The sequence below is a fragment of the Xyrauchen texanus genome, chromosome 39 (genome assembly GCF_025860055.1).
Source record: "Xyrauchen texanus isolate HMW12.3.18 chromosome 39, RBS_HiC_50CHRs, whole genome shotgun sequence".
Lineage (NCBI taxonomy): Eukaryota > Metazoa > Chordata > Actinopteri > Cypriniformes > Catostomidae > Xyrauchen > Xyrauchen texanus.
In genome coordinates, this window is record NC_068314.1 from 33,455,231 (window position 1) to 33,479,497 (window position 24,267).

General features: G+C 38.9%; 1 protein-coding gene across 2 annotated transcripts in view; it reads right to left on the bottom strand.

Moving 5' to 3' along the window:
* The window catches only part of LOC127632838 (immunoglobulin superfamily member 21-like), a 302,623-nt gene that overhangs the window by 21,818 nt on the left and 256,538 nt on the right, over nucleotides 1-24,267 (bottom strand). For both annotated transcript variants that reach the window (XM_052111644.1, XM_052111643.1), the window contains exons 5-6: nucleotides 23,384-23,499; nucleotides 5,696-6,176 (exon numbers count right to left, since the gene is read on the bottom strand). In XM_052111644.1, coding sequence (XP_051967604.1) covers nucleotides 5,696-6,176; nucleotides 23,384-23,499 — 597 coding nt within the window. The remainder of the gene's footprint in view (nucleotides 1-5,695; nucleotides 6,177-23,383; nucleotides 23,500-24,267) is intronic.

Here is a 24,267-nt window from a genome sequence, read left to right on the forward strand (position 1 = left end):
TTGACTCTACAGTACACTGCAATACATACAGTGCGTCTAGTATAGTCGCGTTCCCGAACAAATGACTCTTATGAGTCTTAAAATGTAAGTTCCTACAGTGAGCGCTCAAGTACTTTTTTTTATTTACCATCAGTCTGATTTACTCTCTATAGAATGGACCAATGTATAAAGCACTTTTTGTATGTTTTGTAAAAAAGATTTTGTCTCATATTTATTGTATTTAAAAAAATCTATATTATGTAAATCATTTTTCTTTACTAAAATACTCTTTTAGATGCATAATAACAAACATATTTCATAACATTGTTGTCACTACTGAAAGGAAAAGGGAAAAACAAAACCCGCCTAAGCTGGTGCTCAGCTGGTTTAACTGGTCGGCCAAATGGTTTCCAGTTGAAAGGTTCCCAAATCCCATCTAAAATCTCCCAACAGACGAGTAAACATGCTAAGGCCAGTTTAAGCTGTTTTAAATGTTTTTTTGGAGGGTTTTTTTTCTTAAAAATGACTCTTTTGCACATGCAGAACAAAGAACAAAGGACACAAACACAAGTAAACATGCATGCACATACACGCATTTCTTCACAAAGAACTCACTGCTGTCACTTGGGGTTGTGCCAATCTCAAGCCAGGTTTGTTAAAGCTTTGAATTCCAAGAGTGATCCAATTAAAATCAACAAAAGCACATTTTTGCGTCTGTATTCTCTGGGTGAATACAGCGAAGCCGGAACAGTTCTCTCTATTTTGTTTTTTAAAGGCACACAGCTACTGTTAAATTTATGGCTTAAATCGTTGCACAGAAAGGCCTTGTCAAAATATGAAAGCCTCTAAAAGTTTGCAAGCATTTTTCTGGGCCTGTACTCTAGTGAATTTACTTTGCAATTTCAGTGCAATGCAATTGATAATACAACCCCCTCCCTTTCTTGACACATATTCAAATAAATCTCGCTTTGATATTGACTCTGTTATGTTTTTAAGTTTGCGCCGGAATCGATGGTGGAATCGAATAGGAGGAAATTAAATCATACACATTAGTTCAATAAATTAACCTTGATGAGTATCTAGAACGTTCTCTTTCTTTTGAATTCATAAAATCAAAACCTTTTAAGTAACAAAAATCGTTATGTTATTGTTTTGAGTTGAATGAACTTCATTTAAAGGAACTTAAATATAACTGAACCTGGGAGGGGATTTTTATTTCCCAGCATGCTTTGCATAGCACTCGACAGGGAGAGTAAATGTTCAAATTAAGAGTTATATTATGCGTTTTTGTGTAAGATGAATGTAAAGGGCAAGACTTGTTTGTCTTTAATGTTTTGTTGTGTTATTTAGAAGAGTTCCTGTTATGTTGAAATTTTGAGGTTTACATTATGATGAATAGTGGAGCTTGAGTTTAGGTTGAGGACAGGTACTATTCTATTCTACAGAATATATGTATTGAGCAATTGCTATGCTAATCAATGCATAGTGCTTCCATTTAGCATGCATTCAGCATGCTAACATTCACTGTACTAGCTAGTTCTAGCTAGTAATAGTAGGTTAAGTTCCCTCTACTTCATGTTTTTAAGTTGTGATTACATAGTAATTTTAAGTTCAGATAAAGTGTCAAATTTAAAGTTAAGTTCCATTACAATGCGTGCATTGGCTTACTCAAGTTAAGCGCAATTAATGTGTAGTACAAAATAAAAACTTGAAAGTTGTATTACAGGTAACTTAAACTTGGGAGTTTATTAACTTAACCAATTCCCTCAAAAGGTTTTGCTAATTTATTAGGTTTTATAGTGAAGCAGGGAAACCAGTTTAAAATTTTAGGCTTGTTTTAGTTTTTTTAGGCTCTAGAGCAGAAGCTAAACTTTTTTTTTTATTTTTTTATTTTAATAAAACTGTTAATTGGTTAATTTAAGATACCTTAGATGTAATTTTACAGTCAAATATTGTAAAAAAAAAAAAAAAAAAAAACATGTTCTTCTTTCAAGTAAAATGTATGAATTACATTATAGTCATTGGTTTATTTGTATAGATTTAGATTATATGTTACAAGAAAATGCATGAACGTTTTCTGTAAATTATTGTAAAAGAAATTGTGAAAAACAATAATTATAATTTACTCCAAATTATTTATTTTTCCTCTTTTTTATATAGAGTGCATCTGGAAAGTATTCACAGCACTTCACAGCACGTTTTTCATCGTTTTTTATTTTTAATAAATTTGCAAAGAACTTCTTTCACATTGTCATTATGGGGTATTGTTTATAGAATTTTGAGGAACATAATCAATTTAATCCATTTTGGAATAAGGCTGTAACATAACAAAATGTGGAAAAAGTGACGTGCTGTGCACGGATGCACTCTATATATCAGTTATGTACATTGGGGTGTTTTATGTTATATTTTATGTTGTTAAGTTGTATCGTTTTAGTGCCATATGTGCGTTACCCTGATGAAGTTCTGTGTTTGTGCAACTGTGCAAATCTATACATATTATTCATCATTATGTGGCCTTTTACCACCTTTATATTATTGTGGTTAATAGTACGATAACATTTTTCAGTTCCAGTAGGTTGATGCATAAAATGTGTACTTTAATGACATAAGGTAGTGGACTGTAAAATGTACTCATAATTTCAAAATCCCTCAAACATTGTCAGTGTATTTTTATTTCATTTTTGGGTTGTATTAAATACCTTATGTAGTTTTGTTCATGACTTTCAAGGATGAGGGTATGTGACGCAACCACGTAGGCATCTGCTTGATACGCTCCAAAATACCATATCATTTTAATTGAACGTACGACTTCTGAAGACAACCACAAACGATACAGTATGGGAAGTGTTTGTCCTTTTTTTTTTTTTGCCATCCTAACTATGCACAATTGTATGCTAGTTGCATTTTATTATTTACATTTTGTATTTTTTCCCCCTGCTGTCCTTGTCCCTGTCAGAACAGATATATAACATAAACCAGTTACTGCTGTGAACTGCAGATGCACAGCATGCTTCATTTTTAACATAAATCCTTCAGAATATCAAGGTAATTCTGCTGTCATTCTCTCCAATGGCTATAATAAGTATTTATAAACACCAGGATCTCATGCTTGAGGTTAAAAGCACATACCAGTTTTCCTGGTAACAGGTAGATGTTTGTTAAAGAAGCTGGCCCCATTGTGATGGATTTGCAAGCTCTTATGTTGCAACTCCCTTCCTGACCAGCCATTAATGCACAGAGGAAAATCATTCCGGAAAGAGAAGAGACGGACAAATACTGCATGGAATCTGCATCAACATCCCTGCATTCTCGCTCACTCTCTCTGTATTTATCTTTCTTTTCTTGTCCTTTTTTTCTCCCCTTCATCTCTTCCTCACTGCTCCTGCACCACTAAGTGAGAGAAATGTCTCTGTTTATCTTGTCTTGTGTCTCATCACTTGCCTCTCTCTGAGGGCTGAGAGCAGAGACTACAAGTGAGTGCTGCCTTTGAAGTGATAATGGGATCTTCTGGCCATCTTTGTTATAGCTTTAAAAGCAAAAAAGCCAGATAAAAGGTGGTATGCTGGCATCCCAATGATCCGCAGTTTCATGCTGCATATTTTCAGTACTAATAAACAAGTGAACGCAATTAATTTATTGTTAAACTTAGTTTTACATTCTTATGTCTTACTTCTATTATTGTTTCCTTGTTCTTAAGTGATGAATCTTTATCTTTATCATTTCCATGTAAAGCACTTTGAATTACCACTGTGTATGAAATGTGCTACATTAATAAACTTGCCTTGCCTTACAACAAGCCAGTATTACTGACACAAATATGCAACGCAACAGGCACACTGAATGCTAAGATCTGGCATCTCCTTGCTTTATCATCTCAATTAGTGGACTTATTTATGAATGGGTTGCAATGGTGAGATCCTGCAACAATGCTGTCTTTGAGGATATGGCGAGATACCCTTTATACACAGTTTCTTTAATTCAGGTTGTCTTTTTACGATTACTTGGTTAAGTTAAATCAGTCTACTGCACAGACAGCTCAATGAATTGGACTGTCAGTTACTGCGAGATTTTGCATTATGCATTAGCTGCTGCAAACTGCTTGCCTGTAACGCAATTAGGGAAACAAACAGAAACCAGAGTTGGTCTCGCTGCATCTGTCAGAAAGAGATGTAAAGGGATTCACCCATGAATGGGCGAGGGGAGGCAGATAATGGTGCAAGACTGGAAAGGTTCAAGGTCAAACAATAAGTGTTTCAAATGCATCTATGGATTGCTTTCCTGCCAAATATGTGTTGTAGCTACAGTATATTAAAAAGGAGAGTTCACCCAAAAAAATGCCAATTGGATCATCATTTATTCATCCTCGTGTTTTTTTTCCATGTCTGTGGCTCAGGTGGTAGAGCGGGTCGGCTGCTAATTGCAGGGTTGGCAGTTTGAATCCCGGCCCACACAAATCCACATGCCGAAGTGTCCTTGGGCAAGACACTGAACCTCAAGTTGCTCCCAATGGCAGGCTAGCACCTTGCATGGCAGCTCTGCCACCATTGGTGTGTGAATGGGTGTGTGAATGGGTGATTGGGACACTGTGTAAAGTGCTTTGGTAACCTCGAAGGTTAAAAAAAACGCAATATAAGTGCAGACCATTTACCACAAGTCTGTTTTGTTACCTCTCACTTGCTTTTCTAAGACAGTTGGTTGGATTTAGGTAAAAGTTTAGGTTAGGGAGGTATTTTTTACTCATTAAAACCTCCATCGAACGTCGTCTGATTACGACACTATTCCACTCTCTTTTGGCGCCCCTCAATGGACATTTCTCTGGTAAACTGCAGCGAAACTTGTAACGAAGCACGTAATTTCGTTTTGCAAAATTTCTGAGATCAGGCTTGGTTTTAAAACAACATGAGGGAGAGTAAATGGTGACAGAATTGTCATTTTTACCAATCAGCTCTGAGTTGAATTACAAGATTACACATATTGATTTGAAGCAAAAAAGTATTTGAAAATCGAACAAAAAGACAAAAAATAAAACAAAACAAGAATGTCTTATGTAATGAATGAAATACAAGAATTGAAAATGACAATCATATAAAAAACAATGGAAATATATTAAACTATTGATTTATTGTTGTTGATTTAGTATATAATAATTATATTTGTAGTATTTTGTGAATATTCAGATGTATACAAATGTATAAGTAGTTTGAGTGTGTGGGTAGACTGACTCGTTGTATAATTCGTAGTGCATTATGCTGTGTTTTGTTGGCTACAATTCACTGATTGGTGGATATTTTTCTACAGGATGATGGGAAGTGTAGTTATTCACCTATAATTCTGCTATTAAGCATAATTTCTTAAAAAAATTAAGTTAAAATTGTGGACTAATGGCTTTAACCAGAGTATACCATTAATGAACAACCTCAGAGCTCATGGTAGGTCTGTCTTTAGAGGTTTATATGTTATCATTAACAAATGATTTGCCTATAGAGACAATTGATTTTTACAGACTGTTGCACTCTAAAGCAATTCTCTTTATTTTGGTCTGACACCATTCTGGTACGTAATGCCAATCAATTCCCAATTAATAAAATCAAGTCCCACCCTAAAAGATTTCTCATTGAACATCCTGTTTCAATCAAAAGTATGTCACATTAACATAAGTTAAATGGGTTGCAAATGACAATCAACTATAGCAAACTTGGGAAGTCAGACTTACACAGTATGACCTCGGTCTGCATAGGCATAGAGAGAGCCGGGTGTGTGACCTCGCAGCTAAAGAGTGCATCGTTGTCCAACTGCGGATTTAGGGTCCAGGTGAGTTTGGCCTGAACCAGCACAGACCCATCGCTCTGGGGCATGTGCATGTTGCTAAAGTAGTACAGGGGGTCTGTGCTCTGGACCCAGCGTGGGAACTCCCGGCTGACCACTGTCTCTGGGATGGTCTCTGTGGCCGGGCTGGGCTCGTGACCTGGCTGCTTGGCAATGTAGCTCCGTTTAGGGCTCTCTGTATTGAGTCTTCCGGGCCTGCCGTCCGGACCCAGCAGAGAAAGAGACTTCCTCAGCTTGGTGTCATCCAGGTCCCTGCTGATCAGAGGTCTGGCTCCACGCACACCAGCAGAGCCAGTGCCCTCGTAACCCATGGTGGGCGAAACGTAGGAGATCACCTCTATCAACTCTCCATCCCGCTTGAAATATACCTGGAAAAAGAAAAAAGAAAAAAAGAAGATTTCATTCTCGAATTCACCAAGTCTTGTTTCAGCCAGAAAAGTTTGCAAAAATGTGTACAGTAAATCCAAAATGAAAATGCACCAAGCAGAACAGCAAGTCATTTAGCCTTGGTAACGCTATTCGATGAAGGTCAAAATAAATTGTAAGTGTTGTCAAAAAAACAATAGAATTTCCAATCTGGACGCGATTAGATTTCTCAGAGGTCCCGTTGAGTTGGTCAAAAAAGAGTAGGTTGTTTCTTCTGTTATCTTTACTAAGATTGTGTGAGAAAAACACAATAATGTTTAATTAGAACTGGATTAAAATGACAAAATCAACTCAACATATATTCAACATTCGGAAGCTGTACATACATATAGAAGAAACCTTGCTATTAATATGGATAAGAGAAGGGTTGGGATGTCGTGACTCAAGTGTTTTAATCAAACACTGAAATCCCACATCTTCATCAATGGAGTATGTCAACATAACTTCATGGAAAAGAACACCACAAGCATTTTAGTTATTGTTTCATGTATGTCTGAACTAACACTGTGCCTGCTTAAAACAGAAGGGAGTGTATGCAGTTTTGGCTCACCTGCGGCTCTGTGTGCGCCTTACTCTGGGTGATACATGATAAATCATATACCAATGTATTACCTGTATATGGCACTCACATAGAGCAATGTTTGCAAACAGTGCCTGTTCTGTCAACTTTTTTGACCATCGCTGTTTTAATTGACTGCAATTGATGTCATCAAGTTGACCCACATGAAACACAGGCAGATCCTGTGTATCCATTTACAGATCCATTCAGGGGTATTAGCGGTGGTTGTAACCGTGCGTGTCTATTTCACGCTTTGTTTTCTTCATCAAACCTTGTGCTCCAGATGCGTCATTAAACTTGAGGTGAACCTCGGTGCCAATGCTTACCGAACCGTAGGCAGCGAACCCTACGGTTCGGTTTTTCACCGAGAACCATTAGAACCCTTATATTCAGTATCTGCTGCAATCTAACAAAATTGTGAAATGACATGCCCTGTGATTGGCATGTAAACAAAAGAATCTGGGACAATGCTAAGCTTCATTCAACCCACAGTGCCGGTGAACGGAAAATATATGCGACACATTTTCTGTTTTGTGTTTATGTTCCATTTGCACTTTGCTGCAAAGGAGTTTCTCCACTACAGTGCATTTGGGTATTAAGATTTCCGGCTGGTAAATCACTTGACAGGGAATTAAGTTCCCACTTCAACACACAACCTCCAGATATGTGTATTAAATTCAGTAGGCCTAATGCCTGTAGCACTAATGTTTGCACAGCTCTCTGCTTGTACCTCTTTTACTCTGAATCCCTCTCTTTCCTTCTTCCACATCTCTACAGGAAGGAAAGAGAGGGATTCACTGTGCAGAAAGTGTGCTATATATATATATATATATATATATTTGTAATCTGCTTGTAGGTTTGGGAACCTTTGGACACTTTGAAATCCATTTGGATAAGATCAAAGTGTCATTGCATTTCATAAGACATTTTCCTGCATGTTAGCCCTTTTCCGCCCCCTCTTTTTTGTGCATGTGTGTGTATGGTTCAGGGTGGATGCCGGGTTTTGATTTAATGCTACCTTTTATTTGCCTGCACTCTGCTGGGTAAATAAATGTAACATGGGTAAATTAAGCTTATGTCCTTGAGAAGTTTATTTTCTTGCTAACAACCTCACAAGATGAGGATGTGTGAGAGCGAGGGAGAGTCTTGTAAGGGACAATACTACTTTCCTCCATGCTTGGACTGCCTCTGCAGCTAATGTGCTCTAAAAGCACACACTTTATCTCTGCTGCTGAGAGAGGTTAACAGCGTATAACACGGTGTGACTTTTACTTGCATTATCTGGCTATTTGCGCCTGCAGCCAAAGGCAAGATGCAAAGTGGAAACCTCATGCTAATAGCTAATGCTCCTGACAACAGCTAATGCCTTATATAAGTGCCTATATCTCAGTAACAAAAAAAATGTCTTTGAGACGATTTAGAATATTTGCAAATCTGATATTTTTAAGATGTTTAGCAGATGTTATATAAAATGCTATGCTTTCCAGATGAAAAGATCTAAAACAGACATCTCAGAGACATACGTATGCTGTTCTGGGACAGTTCAAACCCCCCTTATATTAGGATTTTTTTCTTTTTTGTGAATACTAACTTTCAAAGAAAATTTTCACTATCATCATATTTTGGATCATATTCTTTTATCTTATATAAACAAGCGGAAAATAGTACACTCTTTGTCATTAAGAGTGTACTATTTTGTTAAGACAGATTAGTTAAAGTCAGGTTGGGGTATGCTGTCACATTTGTATCGGGGCATGTTGTCATATGTGTTTTAGAAATTCCACTGGAGTAAAAAATATGAAAAATATCTCCAGTCTCCACTATATCTTTTAGATAAGGTGCCACTCTCCTCTCTGTTAATTTGGCTCATAGTCTTAATAGTGATAGTATTTGACTAACTGGGGAACAGGTCAGGGAGCAAACAAACCGGCTAATCTGAATGTCTGCTAGCTGCCTTGAGACATCACACAGGTCACATAAACAACAAACCATAAAGACTAAATCTCCTATATATCACATAGAGACTGTGTCTGTTCCCTGAACTACCAAACACAAACCCCTTCCTAAATAATTTAGAAAAAAAATTATTTAGGCAAAACCTGAAAATAACCAAAATAATTATGATAAACATCATATAAATGTAGGGCTACTAAACATTAGATCTCTTTCAACCAAAGCACTAATTGTAAATCTAATTGTAAATTAGATGCGCTCTGTTTGACTGAAATCTGTCTTAAACTGGATGAATATTTTTGTTTAAACTACTCCCCCAGGTAATTGTTATGAACATGAGCCTCGCCTGAAGAGTCGAGGAGGAGGTGTTGCTGAAATTTACAGTGATGTTTTTGGTGTTACTCAGAGGACAGGATATAAGTTTAAGTCTTTTGAACTAATAATGCTTAATGTGACACCGTCAGATACAAATAAATAATCTCTGTCATCTTTTGCCCTTGCTACGGTATATAGATCACTCGGCCATATTCTGATTTCCTTGATGAATTTGCAAATTTTCTATCAGATCAAGTAGTTATTGTGGATAGAGCTTTAATTGTTGGTGACTTTAATATTTACAGAGATAATGAAAATGACACATTGGGATTAGCATTTATCAATATTCTCAACTCTCTTGGAGTCAGACAAAATGTGACAGGACCAACTCATCACCATAATCATACGCTAGATTTAATTCTGTCATTTGGAGTTTATGTTCATACTATAGAAATTCTGCCACAGAGCGATGACATCTCATATCATTACCTGGTCTCTTATATGCTGCGATCAGGTAATGTTACTCATTCTACACAATGCTTTCGTTCATGTAGAACTACTGTATTCTTTCGACCACTAAAGAAAGCTTCACTAATAATCTTCCAGATTTATCTCTTATACTCAGTAAGACATAAAATCTAGAAGAACTTGAAGTAAAAACAGAAAATATAAAATAGTATTCTCTCGCTCTCTTGATTGTCCCCTTTGTGCACCATTGTACAATGATCACACTCATGCTCTCAAGAGAGAAGCTTGGAAAGGATAGCATCTGAAGCTACACACAGGCACTAAAAGATGCCAGGTCATCATATTTAAGCAAAGTCATAGAAAATAACCACAACAATCCTAGGTGTTTATTCAGTACTGTGGCTGGTTAGGAATAAAGCCTCGACTGAACCAGATATTCCATTTCTGCACAATAGTAATGACTTCATGAATTTCTTTACAAATAAAATTGGAATAATCAGAAATAAAATTGGAATTATGCGATTGTCTTTCACAGTACCACAGAAAAAAGTGTCTCATCATTTTTCTCAAAAGCAACTTCAATCCTTCGCTGTCATAAGCCATGAAGAGCTAACAAAATGTATTTACACATCAAAAGCCACAACATGTACTAGATCGAATACCAACTAAGCTCTTAAAAGAGATATTCCCTGTAATCTCAAAACTGCTCAACTCCTGGCTATCCATAGGACAGGTCCCAAGAAAATGTTAAATGTCAGTTATCAAACCGCTTATTAAGAAGCCACAGCTTGATCTTGGAGACTAATTATAGACCGATTTCAAATCTGCTGTTTATGTCAAACATACTAGAAAAGAAAGTGTCCTCACAACTATGCTAATTTCTACAGAGAAATAGTATATATGAACAATTTCAGTCAGGATTTAGGCCCCATCACAGTACAGAGACTGCACTAATCAGAGTTACAAATGACTCGCTCTTATCATCTGATCGCGGCTGCATTTTTCTTCTAGTGTTTTTAGATCTTAGTGCTGCCTTCGACACCATAGATCACAATATGCTCTTGAATAGGCTTGCTAATTATGTTGGCATTAGTGGACTTGCATTAGCATGGTTTAGGTTATATTTAGCAGACCGCTAAAATCATTTCTGTGTAAATGTGGAATTGTCAAATCAAACAAAAGTTAAGTGTGGAGTGCCACAGGGATCAGTTTTAGGGCCTCTGCTTTTCTCCTTATATATGCTTCCCCTGGGAGATATTATCAGGAATCGTGGAATAAGTTTCCAGTGTTTTGCTGACATTACTCAACTTTATATTTCTTCAAAACCAAAAGATATTTCAACACTCTCCAAATTAGCAGAATGTCCACCTCAGAAATATTGCCAGGTTATGACACATGCTCTCTGTTGCTGATGCCAAAAAAATAAATGTAATGTATATTGTAATGCATTACTGGGAGGATGTCCTACTAGTTCAATAAATAAACTTCAATTAGTTCAAAATGCAGCAGACAGAGTGCTGAATAGAACCAAGAAATATGATCATATTAGCCCCATTTTTTCATCATTAAACTGGCTACCTGTTAAATTTCCAATGAATTTAAACATTTCGTTAACTATGTACAAAGCTTTGAATGGTCTAGCTCCGCAGTACTTAAGTGACCTTCTACCACGCTATATTCCATCACGTTCATTACGATCGCAAAATTCTGTTAATAGTACCTAGAATATCAAAATCCACAAAAGGAGGTAAATCCTTTTCCTATTTGACTCCTAAACTATGGAATAATCTCCCTAACACTGTTAGTTTACGTCTAGACTAAAGACTCATCTTTTTAGCCAGGCATACCTAATTTATCAATCAATTCACAATTAGGCTGATTTAGTTAGGTCTGCTGGAACCAGAAACATTTATCATGATCTATATATAAAAATTTTTTTAATGGCATCTACGCTAAAATTATTCTATGTGTTTCCCTGAATCCCGAGGTTACCAGAGCCGGCCAGATCCAGCTCCGTTCCTGCTTGATGTCGGACTCCACTACTACGTGTCTCTGAGTGACGACGACTGAATGCAGCCATGCCAACCAGACATCAATTCAGTCTATTATGATGGACTTCAGGGATGAACTGATGCCAACACCAACCATAACATTGTAAATGGAAAATGGTCTACACTTATATTGCTTTTTTTAACCTTAGAGTTTAACAAAGCGCACAGGGTATACTTAAAATGCCACTGCCCGAACCTTGGACTTAGGATAGACCTCATCGAAATCACCTGCCGGTTGAACTACAATGCACCTCACTGATCTCTGTCTGCATCACCTTGGTCTAAGGATGGACCACACTCTTAAAATGGAATACATACACAGACTATCAATGAATTGCCAACAAATATCTTCATCGGCCAACTAACAAAGGACAATGCATCTATGTGAACTTCTGCAGTTTATTCAGGATGAGCATCAAAGACATTAGTCATTAATCTTACAGTTCTCATAAAATCTTTGTTTAAACACTGACCCTTAACATTTACTTAGTTTACTCATTATAAACCATAATTTGCACTGCACACAAATAACTAATATTGGCATTACAGTATATTCATGCTGTTTAGCCAGAGGGGAACTGGCCCCCACAGTGAGCCTGGTTTCTCCCAAGGTCATTTTTCTCCATTAACCAACATCTTATGGAGTTTTGTGTTCCTTACCACAGTCGCCTTCGATTATTTATTTTTTAAACACAATTAAAAAATAATATTTAATCAAACAACACAATGATGACTCTGAGACTTTATGGATATTACAGTTTAATTTTCTGTTAATGCATGATCAGGGTGACATCAAACAAGTAGAGTGATGACATTAAATTGAACATAAGTTTATAATAAATGCAACAAATACAACTGATACTACAGTAAATTGAACATTGAACACAAATTTATGCTAAATAAGAAAGGATGCTAGGATTTAGATTTTGCAATGCTGATCCACCATTAAGACCAGCACTAAACCAGCATGGAAATTTACGCTGGTCTAGGCAGGTATTTTCAGTAGGGGGGGAATCCATAAGCTATGACATATCCATTACACCCTTGAGCAAAATATTTGACCTCAGATAGTTCCAGAAGAATTATTCCTGTTATTAGTGTCCTGCAAATGTCTTTGGATTAAATCTTTAGCTAAATAGTGATTAGTAATCCAAAACAAACCTTTTAAGTGATTATGTAACCACATTGATTTACAATTCATGGACCAGAAATGCTGTATCGCCTCGCTGAAATGCCTATAAATAGATCAGGTTCATGCCAAAGTGCCAAGCTGCATGTATTCTACTGCTTTATTGGTTCATTATAAAGTTGATGAATGGTACACTCCCATATATAGTATTTGGTAAATGTGCCCCATCTTTTGCAGTAACTACATTTTGCCAGGATGTGGAGCTATAAACCCTCTGCCATAATCTGGGCTAGATCGGAGTTAGTTTTGCTGCCTCTGCACAGAACTCCTATTCATAGCCATGCTAATCACCAAGGTAACAGTCACATGACATCCTCAACTCTATCCCATCCATCTCCTTTGCAAACACAGTCTCTTCAATTATTCATACTGTAATACTGCTCCCTGATTTCCGCATTGTTTGTACAGATCTCAGGCTAAGTGTTTGAGATGCCATGTTTCAGTACTCAGCTAGAAGAGAATGGAAAATTATATCTCTTATGAATGTATATGGTGAGACATCACCCACCAATCTGATTCCCATAACTCACAATTTATGCATTGTTGTATGTGTTGTTGTTGTTGTTGTTTAAAATACAGTAGGTTAAACGCATTTCTGTTTGGGGGTAATAATGACCATGATTGTATATTTTGGAATGCTCCATTAATCATTTCTGTACAGCTTTTCTGGTAATTTCTTATCAGACAATGAGCAGGAAAAGGCTCATTGTTTCTTTCACAAAGGATAATCGATTGTCCAAACAAATTGGGCTTTATATTAATTTCCCTCTAATGTGCCTCAATAATTGCCTTGTATTCACTGCCTTAGTCACAATGCTCCCTTCCGCCGATACAAACTGGATATCAGACATGTCTGATGTACTGGTGATGGGCTGCCTTTGATTGGTTGTTGTCTGGTGGAGGAACAAGTTTATGAATTAGTGATTTAAGTTCTTAGGGAGATGCTGTGGCTGCCAGACATTTGATTCCAACACAACTTAAAATAGTTAGGCCATCCACACTAATCCATTTTTGTTTCAGGACCAATGAAAGTCTCCATTTTCAGTGGAGGGAAAGTAGTGCGGATGAGAGGCATAAACGTAGTAAAATCAATGCTAAAAATCAATTGTTTGCGCTTAAGAAGCACATTTTATAATATCGTTGTTATCAGATTTTATTGCTGATTTGAAATATGTTATTTGAATGTAATCTAGACCAGTCTTTTTGGAGATTGTAGACTTTCACCTGTCAAATAGATAGGAGCCGTAATTGTATGACTAGAAAATAGCATTATATATAACGTGGGGCTGATGTATCATGGGTGATCCTAGTTCGAATCCTGGCTTATGAGGTCCTTTCCCAATCTCATTCCCACTCTTATCCCTCTCATTTCCTGTCACCTCTCTACTTTCCCTATCCCATTAAAGCCCCCCAAAAAACCATAAAAATTATTGAAAAAAAAGAAAAGAAAACAGCATTATGAATATGGCCGCAAAGTGACCTGACTTCCAATTAAGGGACTTTGGTGCTCTCTCTTCTCATGTTTAATAAAGAGAGTAATTATGCAGAGGTCAATGGAGAGTATACCCAAGCAGGATCTATTGCACAATAATACAGTGCTAAAGTGCTGAAATGATATAGGGCAGTGGCCTTAAAGTGCTTTTCTGCTAAAAGGCAGTTCTTATTTGCAACATATTACAAAAAGAAAACATAAACTGTTTTTATTCTTTTAGGAATATTCTGTGTTCAGTACAAGTTAAGATCAATCAACAGCATTTGTGGCATATTGTTGATAACGTCATGGTTTCTGTTGAAACCTCCGTTCCCCGAGGGAAGGAACGAGACGTTGTGTCAAATGAAGTGACACAAGGGGTCTTCCTGGGACGCTAAACGTACCTCTGAACATGAGAAAAGGCCAATGTCATGCTGGCAGACAGAATTTGCATGCCCCGCCCCAGACATACAGGTATAAAGGGAAGTGGGGCAGTGAGTGCCAGTCAGGATTTTGCACTGAGGAGCACGGCCGTTTGCAGTGGTAGGTCTAGTGCTGTGGCAGGAGGGACACAACATCTCCATCCTTCCCTCGGGGAAAGGAGGTTACAACAGTAACCATGACATTCCCCTTCTGTCACTCACTCGATGTTGTGTCGAATGAAGTGATACAAGGGGTCCCATATAAAAACGCCACGCACTGACCGTGTTACGTGCACTGCCGAGACAGGTGCAAGCAGGCTACTACGTGCTAGAGGCAACTGTGTCGGCTGCACGTAGCCCTCTCCAACACCCCCAAAGAGGTGTCACATACAGACCTTAGGTTCCCCACACCCCTGAGGGGGACATGCACTACATGACTAGCATGGGAGCAAGCCCGGCAGCCGCACCTTTTCTTTTACTATGTCTCTCACATAGGACGTGAAGCGGCTGGGGCTATTTTAACGCTATGAAATGCGTCGGAGAAGGCGGTATTTCCCAGTCCTATTCTTTCACGGGGAAAAGACCCTGTGGATGCCACATCTTGCCCAGTCTAGGGGGAGATAACATGTGGCAAATACACCACGAGTGTTGTGAAGCCTTACGTGGGAAATGGCACGGTGGTAGGTCCAGCCTAATGAGGGGGGACTCTACAAGCACGGCGAAGGGAAATGCGTGTCCGCTGACTGGGGAGTTTGCTTGAAAAGAGAACTAAGCCCATGGAGCCCGACTTGTGACTCGTAGTGGGTCTGGCCTCAAATTGCTCCACTGAATTTGCCGGCCAGAAGGCAAGGGAGGAGAAAATCCAAGGAGAGATGCTTAGTGGCTAACCTGGGATAGAAGGCACACTGGATCTATTTGGTGAAGGGCGCTGTTTGCAAGCGGAACACCTGGTCGGTTGTGCCGCGTTACCGAGTTCTACCTTTTTTTGCTCTGACCTGACAAAACACGGGACGGACCGACTCAACCCTGAGATTGTAAAATCTGGCAAAGCTATTGGTTGTGCCCAGCCCGCCGCTCTGCAGATGTCTGCTAAGGAGGTGCCAGGGGCCAGTGCCCACGAGGATGCTACACTTCTCGTAGGGTGTGCTCGAACCCGCAAGAGGGCGGGCACGGCCTGGGTGTGATAAGCTAAGGAACTAGCATCAACAACTCAGTAAGCTAATCTCTGTTTGGAGACGTCATTCCCTTTCCGCCATCTGCCAAAGCAGACAAGGATCTGCCCAGAACATCTAGAGCTGTGCGTGTAGTCCAAATAGATACGCAAAGCATGTACTGGACACAGCAATGAGAAGGCTGGGTCTGTCTGCTCCTGGGGCAGCTTGCTTGCAGGCTCATGACCTGATCCCTAAAGGGGGTTGTAGGAACCTTTGGCATGTAGGCCAGTCGCGGCCTCAGGATAACGTGAGAATTTGCCGGTCCGCCCGTTCTCGGGACACAAGTGGATCGCAACCACTCTATCCACCTGGGGAACCTCTGTGTACCCTTGGGCTGCCCCACCATCCAGGGTAATGAGAGCAGACGAGTGGAGGGGTCGGTTCCGGGCAGTAAAAGGTGCCCTCCACGACCGCGTCAGCTCACCACGCACTTCCGGGAAGAGCATAACCGGTGGGGGGTCTATGAGCGGTGCCCTGACCCGAGGAACCGATCGAGTAGCCGTGAGGGGGAACGGAAGTTTCCAGTCCTGCCTCGCACTCATTGCAGCCCAGGAAAGCATAGCGGACATCTGCGCGTCAGCCTCAGACTGGGCGAGCAGACCAGAAGGTGGCAGTATCAGACGCCACTGTGACGCTCTCCGATGCAGCGGCAATATTGTCATCCAATTCCAGGGGCTCAAGGGAGAATGCTGGCTGGCCCCGAGGCGAGCTGCACTCATCCCGAGCTCGGACGCATTCAAGCAAGCGTGCCAGGGGGCGGGTGGTTCGTTGGGATTTACCCGGAAAAACCGAGCCCGTCGTCATTTCCCAAATCACCTTCATCGCCAGCCAGGTCGTCCTCAATCCCGTGGGAAGAAGGAACGACGTGGGAGGCGGCTGAAGTGGCTTTCTCTCGTGAGAAAAGAAAGCCGCGACTGCAATGTTGCCATGGCTATGTTCTCGCACCGAGAGCATGAACCATTCATAAAATACTGCCTGCATGTGATCGCAGCCCAGGCACACGAGGAAGCTTTTATGACCGTCAGAAGTGGAGAGAAATCTTTAAAAAGACGCGTCCTGAAAAGGACGTTCAACGCCTGCTGTGTATTGCTCTTTTATGAGTGGGAACTCAAACTCTTTTAGAGGAAATAATCTCTTTTAGGAGGAGAAACAATCTTTCAGGCAATGAAAGCGTTGTCGAAGTGCCCAGGTGCGTGGACTTCACAGTGTGCAGAGAGAGAGAACGCCAGCTGGAAAAGAAAAACTCAAGATTACAGTGAGGCATTTACAATGGAAGTGAATTGTGCCAATTCCTGGAGAGTTTAAAGGCAGAAATGTGAAGCCTATAATTTTATAAAAGCACTTCTTCACTTTTCTGTTAAAACTCATAAATTATTTGAGCTGTAAAGTTGTTTAAATTAGTATTTTTTTTTTTGTGTTAATCAATATTGTGCCAAAAATGCTGTCAATTGAGCCAAAATATTCCTTCAAACACACCACGTTTAACACAATGAAAGCATACAAAATTTGCCAGTGTGAGCTTGCACCTCTGCGGATTTGAGTAAGTGCAGCAAAAAAGCTTCTACAGTATGTAATTTCGTCCACCCGCCAGAACACAATGCTTTGGGTCGCCGACGAAACGGTTTGCTCGTGAATGGACACTAATGAAAGCACCTGCAGGAAGCCTATTGCTAACCACCCTATTTTTGAGTGGCAAGCTCATTTGGAGACTTGACAATAGTGGCTGTTCCTTTGGCCCCTTCATATTTAATCACTGGAGCGTCAAAGAGATGATGGGTCACTTCTGTGGTTATAATGTACAAGAGTGAGATGAAAGGACTTAATCAGCCTCTATATTATCTGTCATTATCCAGCCCTCTCTCAATCAGCATCAGCTTGTGTGGAGGACACACCAAACTGGCCTGTCTGGAGAGAGATTGCTGTGTTTTCAAATGAGGATCTTCCTGGTATTTAGAAACAGCCCTTGAGGTCCATTGGCCTTATAGGATGATTTCCAAACTAATACTCATCTTTAATTGTGCACTTCTTAAGGTTTTATGCAGGGTTATAATAGTTTTTAAACATTTAATTTAGACTGTATTTCTATTACATCTTCAATTTTTCCTTTTAATATAATTTTCGTTTGACTAGTTTTTTTTCAGTTAAAGAAAAGTTCCAGATTTAATAAAAGTCAAGCTCAGTTGATGGCATTTGTGGCATAATGTTGGCAAAAATATTCTAAATAAATAATATATTGTTTTTCGTAATACAGTAATGTTGGCTCGTACTCGGTAACAGGAACTTTACAATGGAAGTGAATGGGGCCATATATGTTAAAATACTCTCTGTTACAAATGTATAGCCACAAAATGTAAACATTAAATGATTTAACATAATTTTAGTGTGATCAAATCCCAGATTTACAGGTTATACCAGATTACAGGGTTTACTGGCATTACGTCGTCATGACAACAAAGTAAAATTGGATATAACTTTACACAGATAAGGTTAGTTAGTAATTATATAATTTCAAAATCATATTAAAATGTCAAACATTTATGTCTTGTGCCAATAGTTAATAAACAGCTTGCATTGTTAGTGACTTACAACATTTTTATGGTAATCAACATTATGCCACAAATGCTGTAGATTGATCTTAACTTGTACTGAACCTGGAAAATTCTTTTAAGTTTTAGTTTTGCAGCATATTTTGTTTTCATTTTAGTTTTAATATTTGAAATGTTTAACTGAATTTAATTTCTCAGGGCCATCTAGTGTTATTGCGATCTAGTGGCATTTTATATTATATAATATTATAATATAAAATGCCACTAGATCGCATATATAATATTATATAATATGTTATTTTATCAATGCTAAGATCATATGAAAATCTGAATACTACTTAAGCCCAAAGTATACTTCGATTTTAACATGAACGTTTAGCGTCTGTGTACAGCCGAACGCGATCCTGTCAAAGTATACTCCATTTAACGGCCCACACATACACAGGCGGTTGGCGCATATGCGCTATGACCATACGAGGCACCGGACTATTTCTCTTCAGGAGTTTAGACCTATAAAGATGTCTGTTTTGAGTCCTTTAGACTCAAATTAAACATTTAGAGTTATCTCCACACTTCCTCACACACGTGCTCTTCACGTACTTATCCACTGTTGACGTTTTTACCTTTGTCTCCTGTTGTTTACTGGCGATTTCATCATCTAGCGCATCTTTGTGACAACAACAGCTCAAATGTGAGTCTTGCCACCTATTGGACCCACAAATTAGTGCACATAATTCCAGACTCATGCGCATTCTGCAGGTTCAAAGAGTGCTCTAGCACTCTGCTGATGACGAGAATTGCGTCACGCATCCTGTGTGCAAATGCTCAGGGTTCGCATTGGACCAAAGTATACTTTGGCCTTTACTTGATCTCAAGAACCCCCTGGGGGTTAATGCACACATTTGGTGCAGACGAAATTAATAATGGGTGCAAATACTTTTCTGAATAGTGTATTTCTTCAATGGCATCAGTACCTGTTTGCTTTTTAGTGTTCCTGCATCCAAGCTGTAAATCCATTCTATTGTCGTATCAGCCAGTGGAACATAAATGAAAAAAATACTACACATTCAAATCTGTCATCTACTGTAAGTGATGCATGAAGAATTTTGTCTGTCTTATGAAAGACAAAATTGTCTGAATAGAGCTGTAAGATGATGAAATGAAGGCAGTCTTTTGCAAAAAGGAGCACAGAGATGATGAACATGCCTGCTGCTCAGCACACTGTTTCAATGATACAGCATTTTCAACACCAAGCGATGCGCAATGGCTGTTAAATTGATTTCAAGAGGGTGTTAAACTGCAAAGCCATGAGATTGATTTGACATAGCCAAAGAGTTTGGAAGAAAAAGGTGTGTTCTAGATGTTTTAGATGTAAGCCATAAGCCAGTGACAAAACCCAAATGAGATGCATCTTAAGATGGAAAGGAGTAAGGAGAAAAGAGAAATTCAGTCCAATGACACACTCCAGAAGCATAGCCGCATTTGTTGAGTACAACAAGATTTGATTTCAATCCTTAGCAAAACAGGCAAATAAGTGAATAAACATTCTGCTGGAACACCAAATTAATGTATCACTGTTGGCTCAGTTTTAAAGCCAGTTTATCTGCCTTTTTAAATGCAAATGGTTGTGCTTGTTAACTCCATGTCATTAAGTGTGTTTTTCCAAGCGACACGTCTAAACCAGAGCTTTACAGGGGCATTTTTCAGTCACAGGTTTAAGGACTTTTGATCAGAACACAGTTGTTATTTCTCAATGGGGTGGGTTTGAAGTCCGGAGACACCAAATTATTTCTTAAGGACAATTAAATTCAAAATATTGTTTTGGAGAGCTTCTGAGGTTTGAACGCAGAAAAGAGGCAGTAATCCACATGAGATAAAATATAATTTGGTCCCATCGAGATTCGTGAATGAATTTTAGAGCCTTATCAAAATGCAGAAACTACTCCACCCTTTCCCAATTTCCTTACAACATACTTCATTTCCAAATATTACGACATACTTAATGAACTTAATTAAGTGCTTTTCTTTATGTTAAAGCCTTCAAGTGCTGTTGTTTTGATGAGAATATAAACTTATTCAAATATTTAAAAAATGTAGGCTTAACTGTTGTATAATTAAAATACTACTCGCTTAATCTCAGTAACCGTCTCTGTTATTGGACACTTTCACTCATTGATTAAAGTAATCATGGCTGACTGTGAATACTACATTTCTACAATGGCATCTGAAACTAAAAATTAGTGACTTTAATTGATGCTGCATCCAAACCAGTAGGTGTCACTGTAAGTCTGAGATGACACAAAGACAAAAGTTACTGAGTGCGCCTTTAAATCTTCTTAAATAATTAATTTACCATATCCAACAGTTCAGACTGTTGGCGTAAAGTCTGTTCCACTTCGCAATTTGCTTTGGCCAAGACCATCTACCTTGAGAGGTCGATAATGTACCTCATCTGTGTAAAGTGTTTTCCATGTATATTTATGCTTATTAGAGTATTGCATCCTTCCTGTCGCGTCCCCTGTATTGAAATCAGTTGCAAATCGAGTCTTCCTTGCACTTTGTGTGAGAAGCGCTATTTGAATGATGCGTGGAGTTGCTGCCTATGTAGAGCGTTCCAGATCGGCCTCTTAAGAGGCTTCATTTCAGTTAGGATGCTACCATACAAGACAGCTGCCTATGTAGGCAGGAGACAGTGAGGCAGCTGACTAAGTATTGGAACAGACACAAATTTTACAAGTGGACAGATAAAAGCCTGTGCACCCTGATTTATGAAAATCAAGCCAGCTAATGAATATCTAGATTAACAGTCTCAGGCTATAGACAACACCCATTGACTGGACATTTAAAATTATTATATTCCATCAAAAGTGTTTTATTCTGAGAGTAAAGGGTGACTGTTACCGAATGCAGATGTCTTGAGGTATGTTTTTTAAAATAGTTTTTCTAAAAACAATTCATGTGTGATGCTGAAAGCAGTGAGACTGTAAAAAAGATGGACGATGTACCTTCGCTCTTTTCCATTGGTGAGAACTGAAGCCGCCAGTGTCCCGATATGGCGCTGACATCTTGGGACTTGCGTCTGCGCAGTTGCGATTTCGGGACCAGATCTGCGCAGTAGTGAGCAGGAAGTAAAGCCGCGAAATCAAGGCCCCGCCCTCACTCTCGCTGAATCAATCGCAAGGACACGCCCCTGCACTTTTGACTTTTGACTTATGAAGGTGTGAAATAATTAATTATAGAAATTTAGATATTAAATTTAAAGCTCCAATCTCCTCAGTCCTCCGAAGATCCCGAAAAAAAGTCTGTTGGTGCTTCAGTGACTACTTCGCTCAGAGAACCTGTCAATCACAGCTGTCAATCATGATGTCACAGCAGCATTATTATAGCATCAAATAACTAAAAACAAACTTATTTTGTTAAAACACTTGAAATTACATCAACGTGATAGAAACTACGGTAAATGACAGAAACTATCTTTGGAAAAAAGATATATGAAGTGTAATTTAATTGTTTAGTTGGTCTCACGTCCCGTTGTATAACATGGGGAGGCGGGGTTTATGACCTATACTAGGACCAGTTACCAGGGGGCGATCGAGAGGTTTTGGCTTCACTTTTGAGGGCTTGTGCGGCACACTTGGTCGCAGTGGTCAAATATTGTCGTCAAAACACATTTGGTGTTAACTCCCCCTAAGAAAAGTTTCAAACACATGTGTTTCTATTTATCTGTGTTAATTTTTACACATTCTTTTTTGTCATTGTTTAGTCTTTCGACGTGATCTTCTAAACGAAGTTTAGTCCTTTTAATGACTAAAATTGCATTTAATTTTAATCAACAAATATATCATTAGCATAGAGTATTTAACAGTCTATTATTAAAATGACAAAAAGAAAACATGTCAAAATGTGACAGTCGAGACCTAAACCAAATATATGGGTCAAAAATAACAAATTAAACAAACATTTAGGAATTATATTTACTGTGTTGTTGATTCTGCATGTTTTTAAAAACTACATTTTCAATTAAATACATTTTCTGTTTTCACAGTGTATAGCGCATTGTTACAACAATGGCTTATTTACATGCAAGATTATGCGAGTTAAGTTATTATCTTGATGCATATTTTTCGTCTAGTCTTCGCTATTGTTAACAAATCACTGAATAAGTTGTCAACACACAAGCAAAAGAAACGGCCCATTCGCCATTGTTGCTAACATAAATCAAGCCACATTCAAACTCCAGCCCAGATCTGAAACTCCTTTGAAGAAATATTATCATAAGAGCCTCATCAGCCTTCTGGAAATTCAGGAACTTTTCACAGAGATGCTCTAGTCTTCTCAACTCTAATTTACCTGCTGTTTCTCAGCTCCTGTCGCTTGCTTGAATTAGCGGCTCTACCTGGGAGTCTGATGAAGAAAGCACAGCATACGCTGATGAAGCACAGACTGTGCGACTGAATGGCAGTGGATTGGCTGGTAATGAGGGTGGAGTGGCACGAGCTCCTGTTGGGTGTCAGATATTTAGTGGTGGGTTTTGTGCTGATGGAGACCCAAGCTGGTCAGTCGGCAAGTGCCTGGCAATGTGACTTTCCAGGTAGGGTGGTGGAAATCATTTTCACACTGCACACCTCTCACGCTGGGCTCTTAATTGCTGGAGATGAGGGCAAGATAGATCCGGAATACATTACCATTCGCCCACAGAGCGTGATTAATGGGCTGGTGGGATTTTCACAAACCGCTGGCTGAACGAGTGGAGTTGATATGGTTGCTGTTCATGAGGTCGAGGAGTGTGGGCTGTAGAAATCCCTCTGAATTTAATGAAAATGCTCACTCGAAATAGACACTCGTAGAGCCTTTGAACTCTACGCCCTACATAATCATTGCAAACAGAGAATAAGACTTGGGGCGAGAGAGTAAACTCTCCCTGTGTATAGTATGGCTGCAGAAAATTGTCTGGGACTCACCGATGGGGCTGGTTTGCCTCCTTTGGCAATACAGACCAGAGTGAGGTTCTGGGCCTGGTAGCGGCTGAATGGTGCTGGGGTGTTCTCTGCCACCACTGAGATGTTGTTAGGTGGAGCTGTGGAAGAAAGAAAAAGACAAGATTTGTGATTACCCACATAGTCACATGAGAATTAGACACGTTGCTACCAGAGGTGGAAAGTAACGAATTACAACTACTCTCGTTTCAGTACTTGAGTATTTTTTTTAGGTAGAAATAAATAATAGTACTTTTAATTGAGTTGAATAAAAATTAGGTATTCAACTTTGCTAAAATAATTTTTCACCACCATTACAAAGTACAAAAAAATACATAATATTTCAGAATTTTTGGGAAGAAGAAAGTCCAAAAGTCCATGACGGAAACCCGCAGGGTAAAGCAGCTCTCATAAACTGCCGCTGGTGTCGTCTCTTCTCTAGCTTATCCAAGACGTTCTGCCCTGCCACTATACAAGAACTGTAATACGGTGATTTTCAGCATATTTCAATTAATTCTGGAAAGGAGCCATTCATTCAGGTATGAGGGAACCATCTGAACATGTTTATCCACTGTTCAAACTTCACTTGTTGTTAAGGTATGCAATGTTTTAACTGTGTCAAATATTAACACAATGTGGTTTGACATATACAGTATGTGGGGATATCTTGCTAACTTGCTACTTCCTGTCTAAAACAAACTTTTTAAATACCATAGAAAGATACAATGCCAATAGTGTTGCAATTGAACAGGGACTCGGAGTAAAAATTTACAAAAATATCCCAGAAATTCAAAATATGGGGGCAAAAATGCCCACACAATGAGTTCCCATGTTTTATTAATAATATCTGATATCGTTACAATTACATA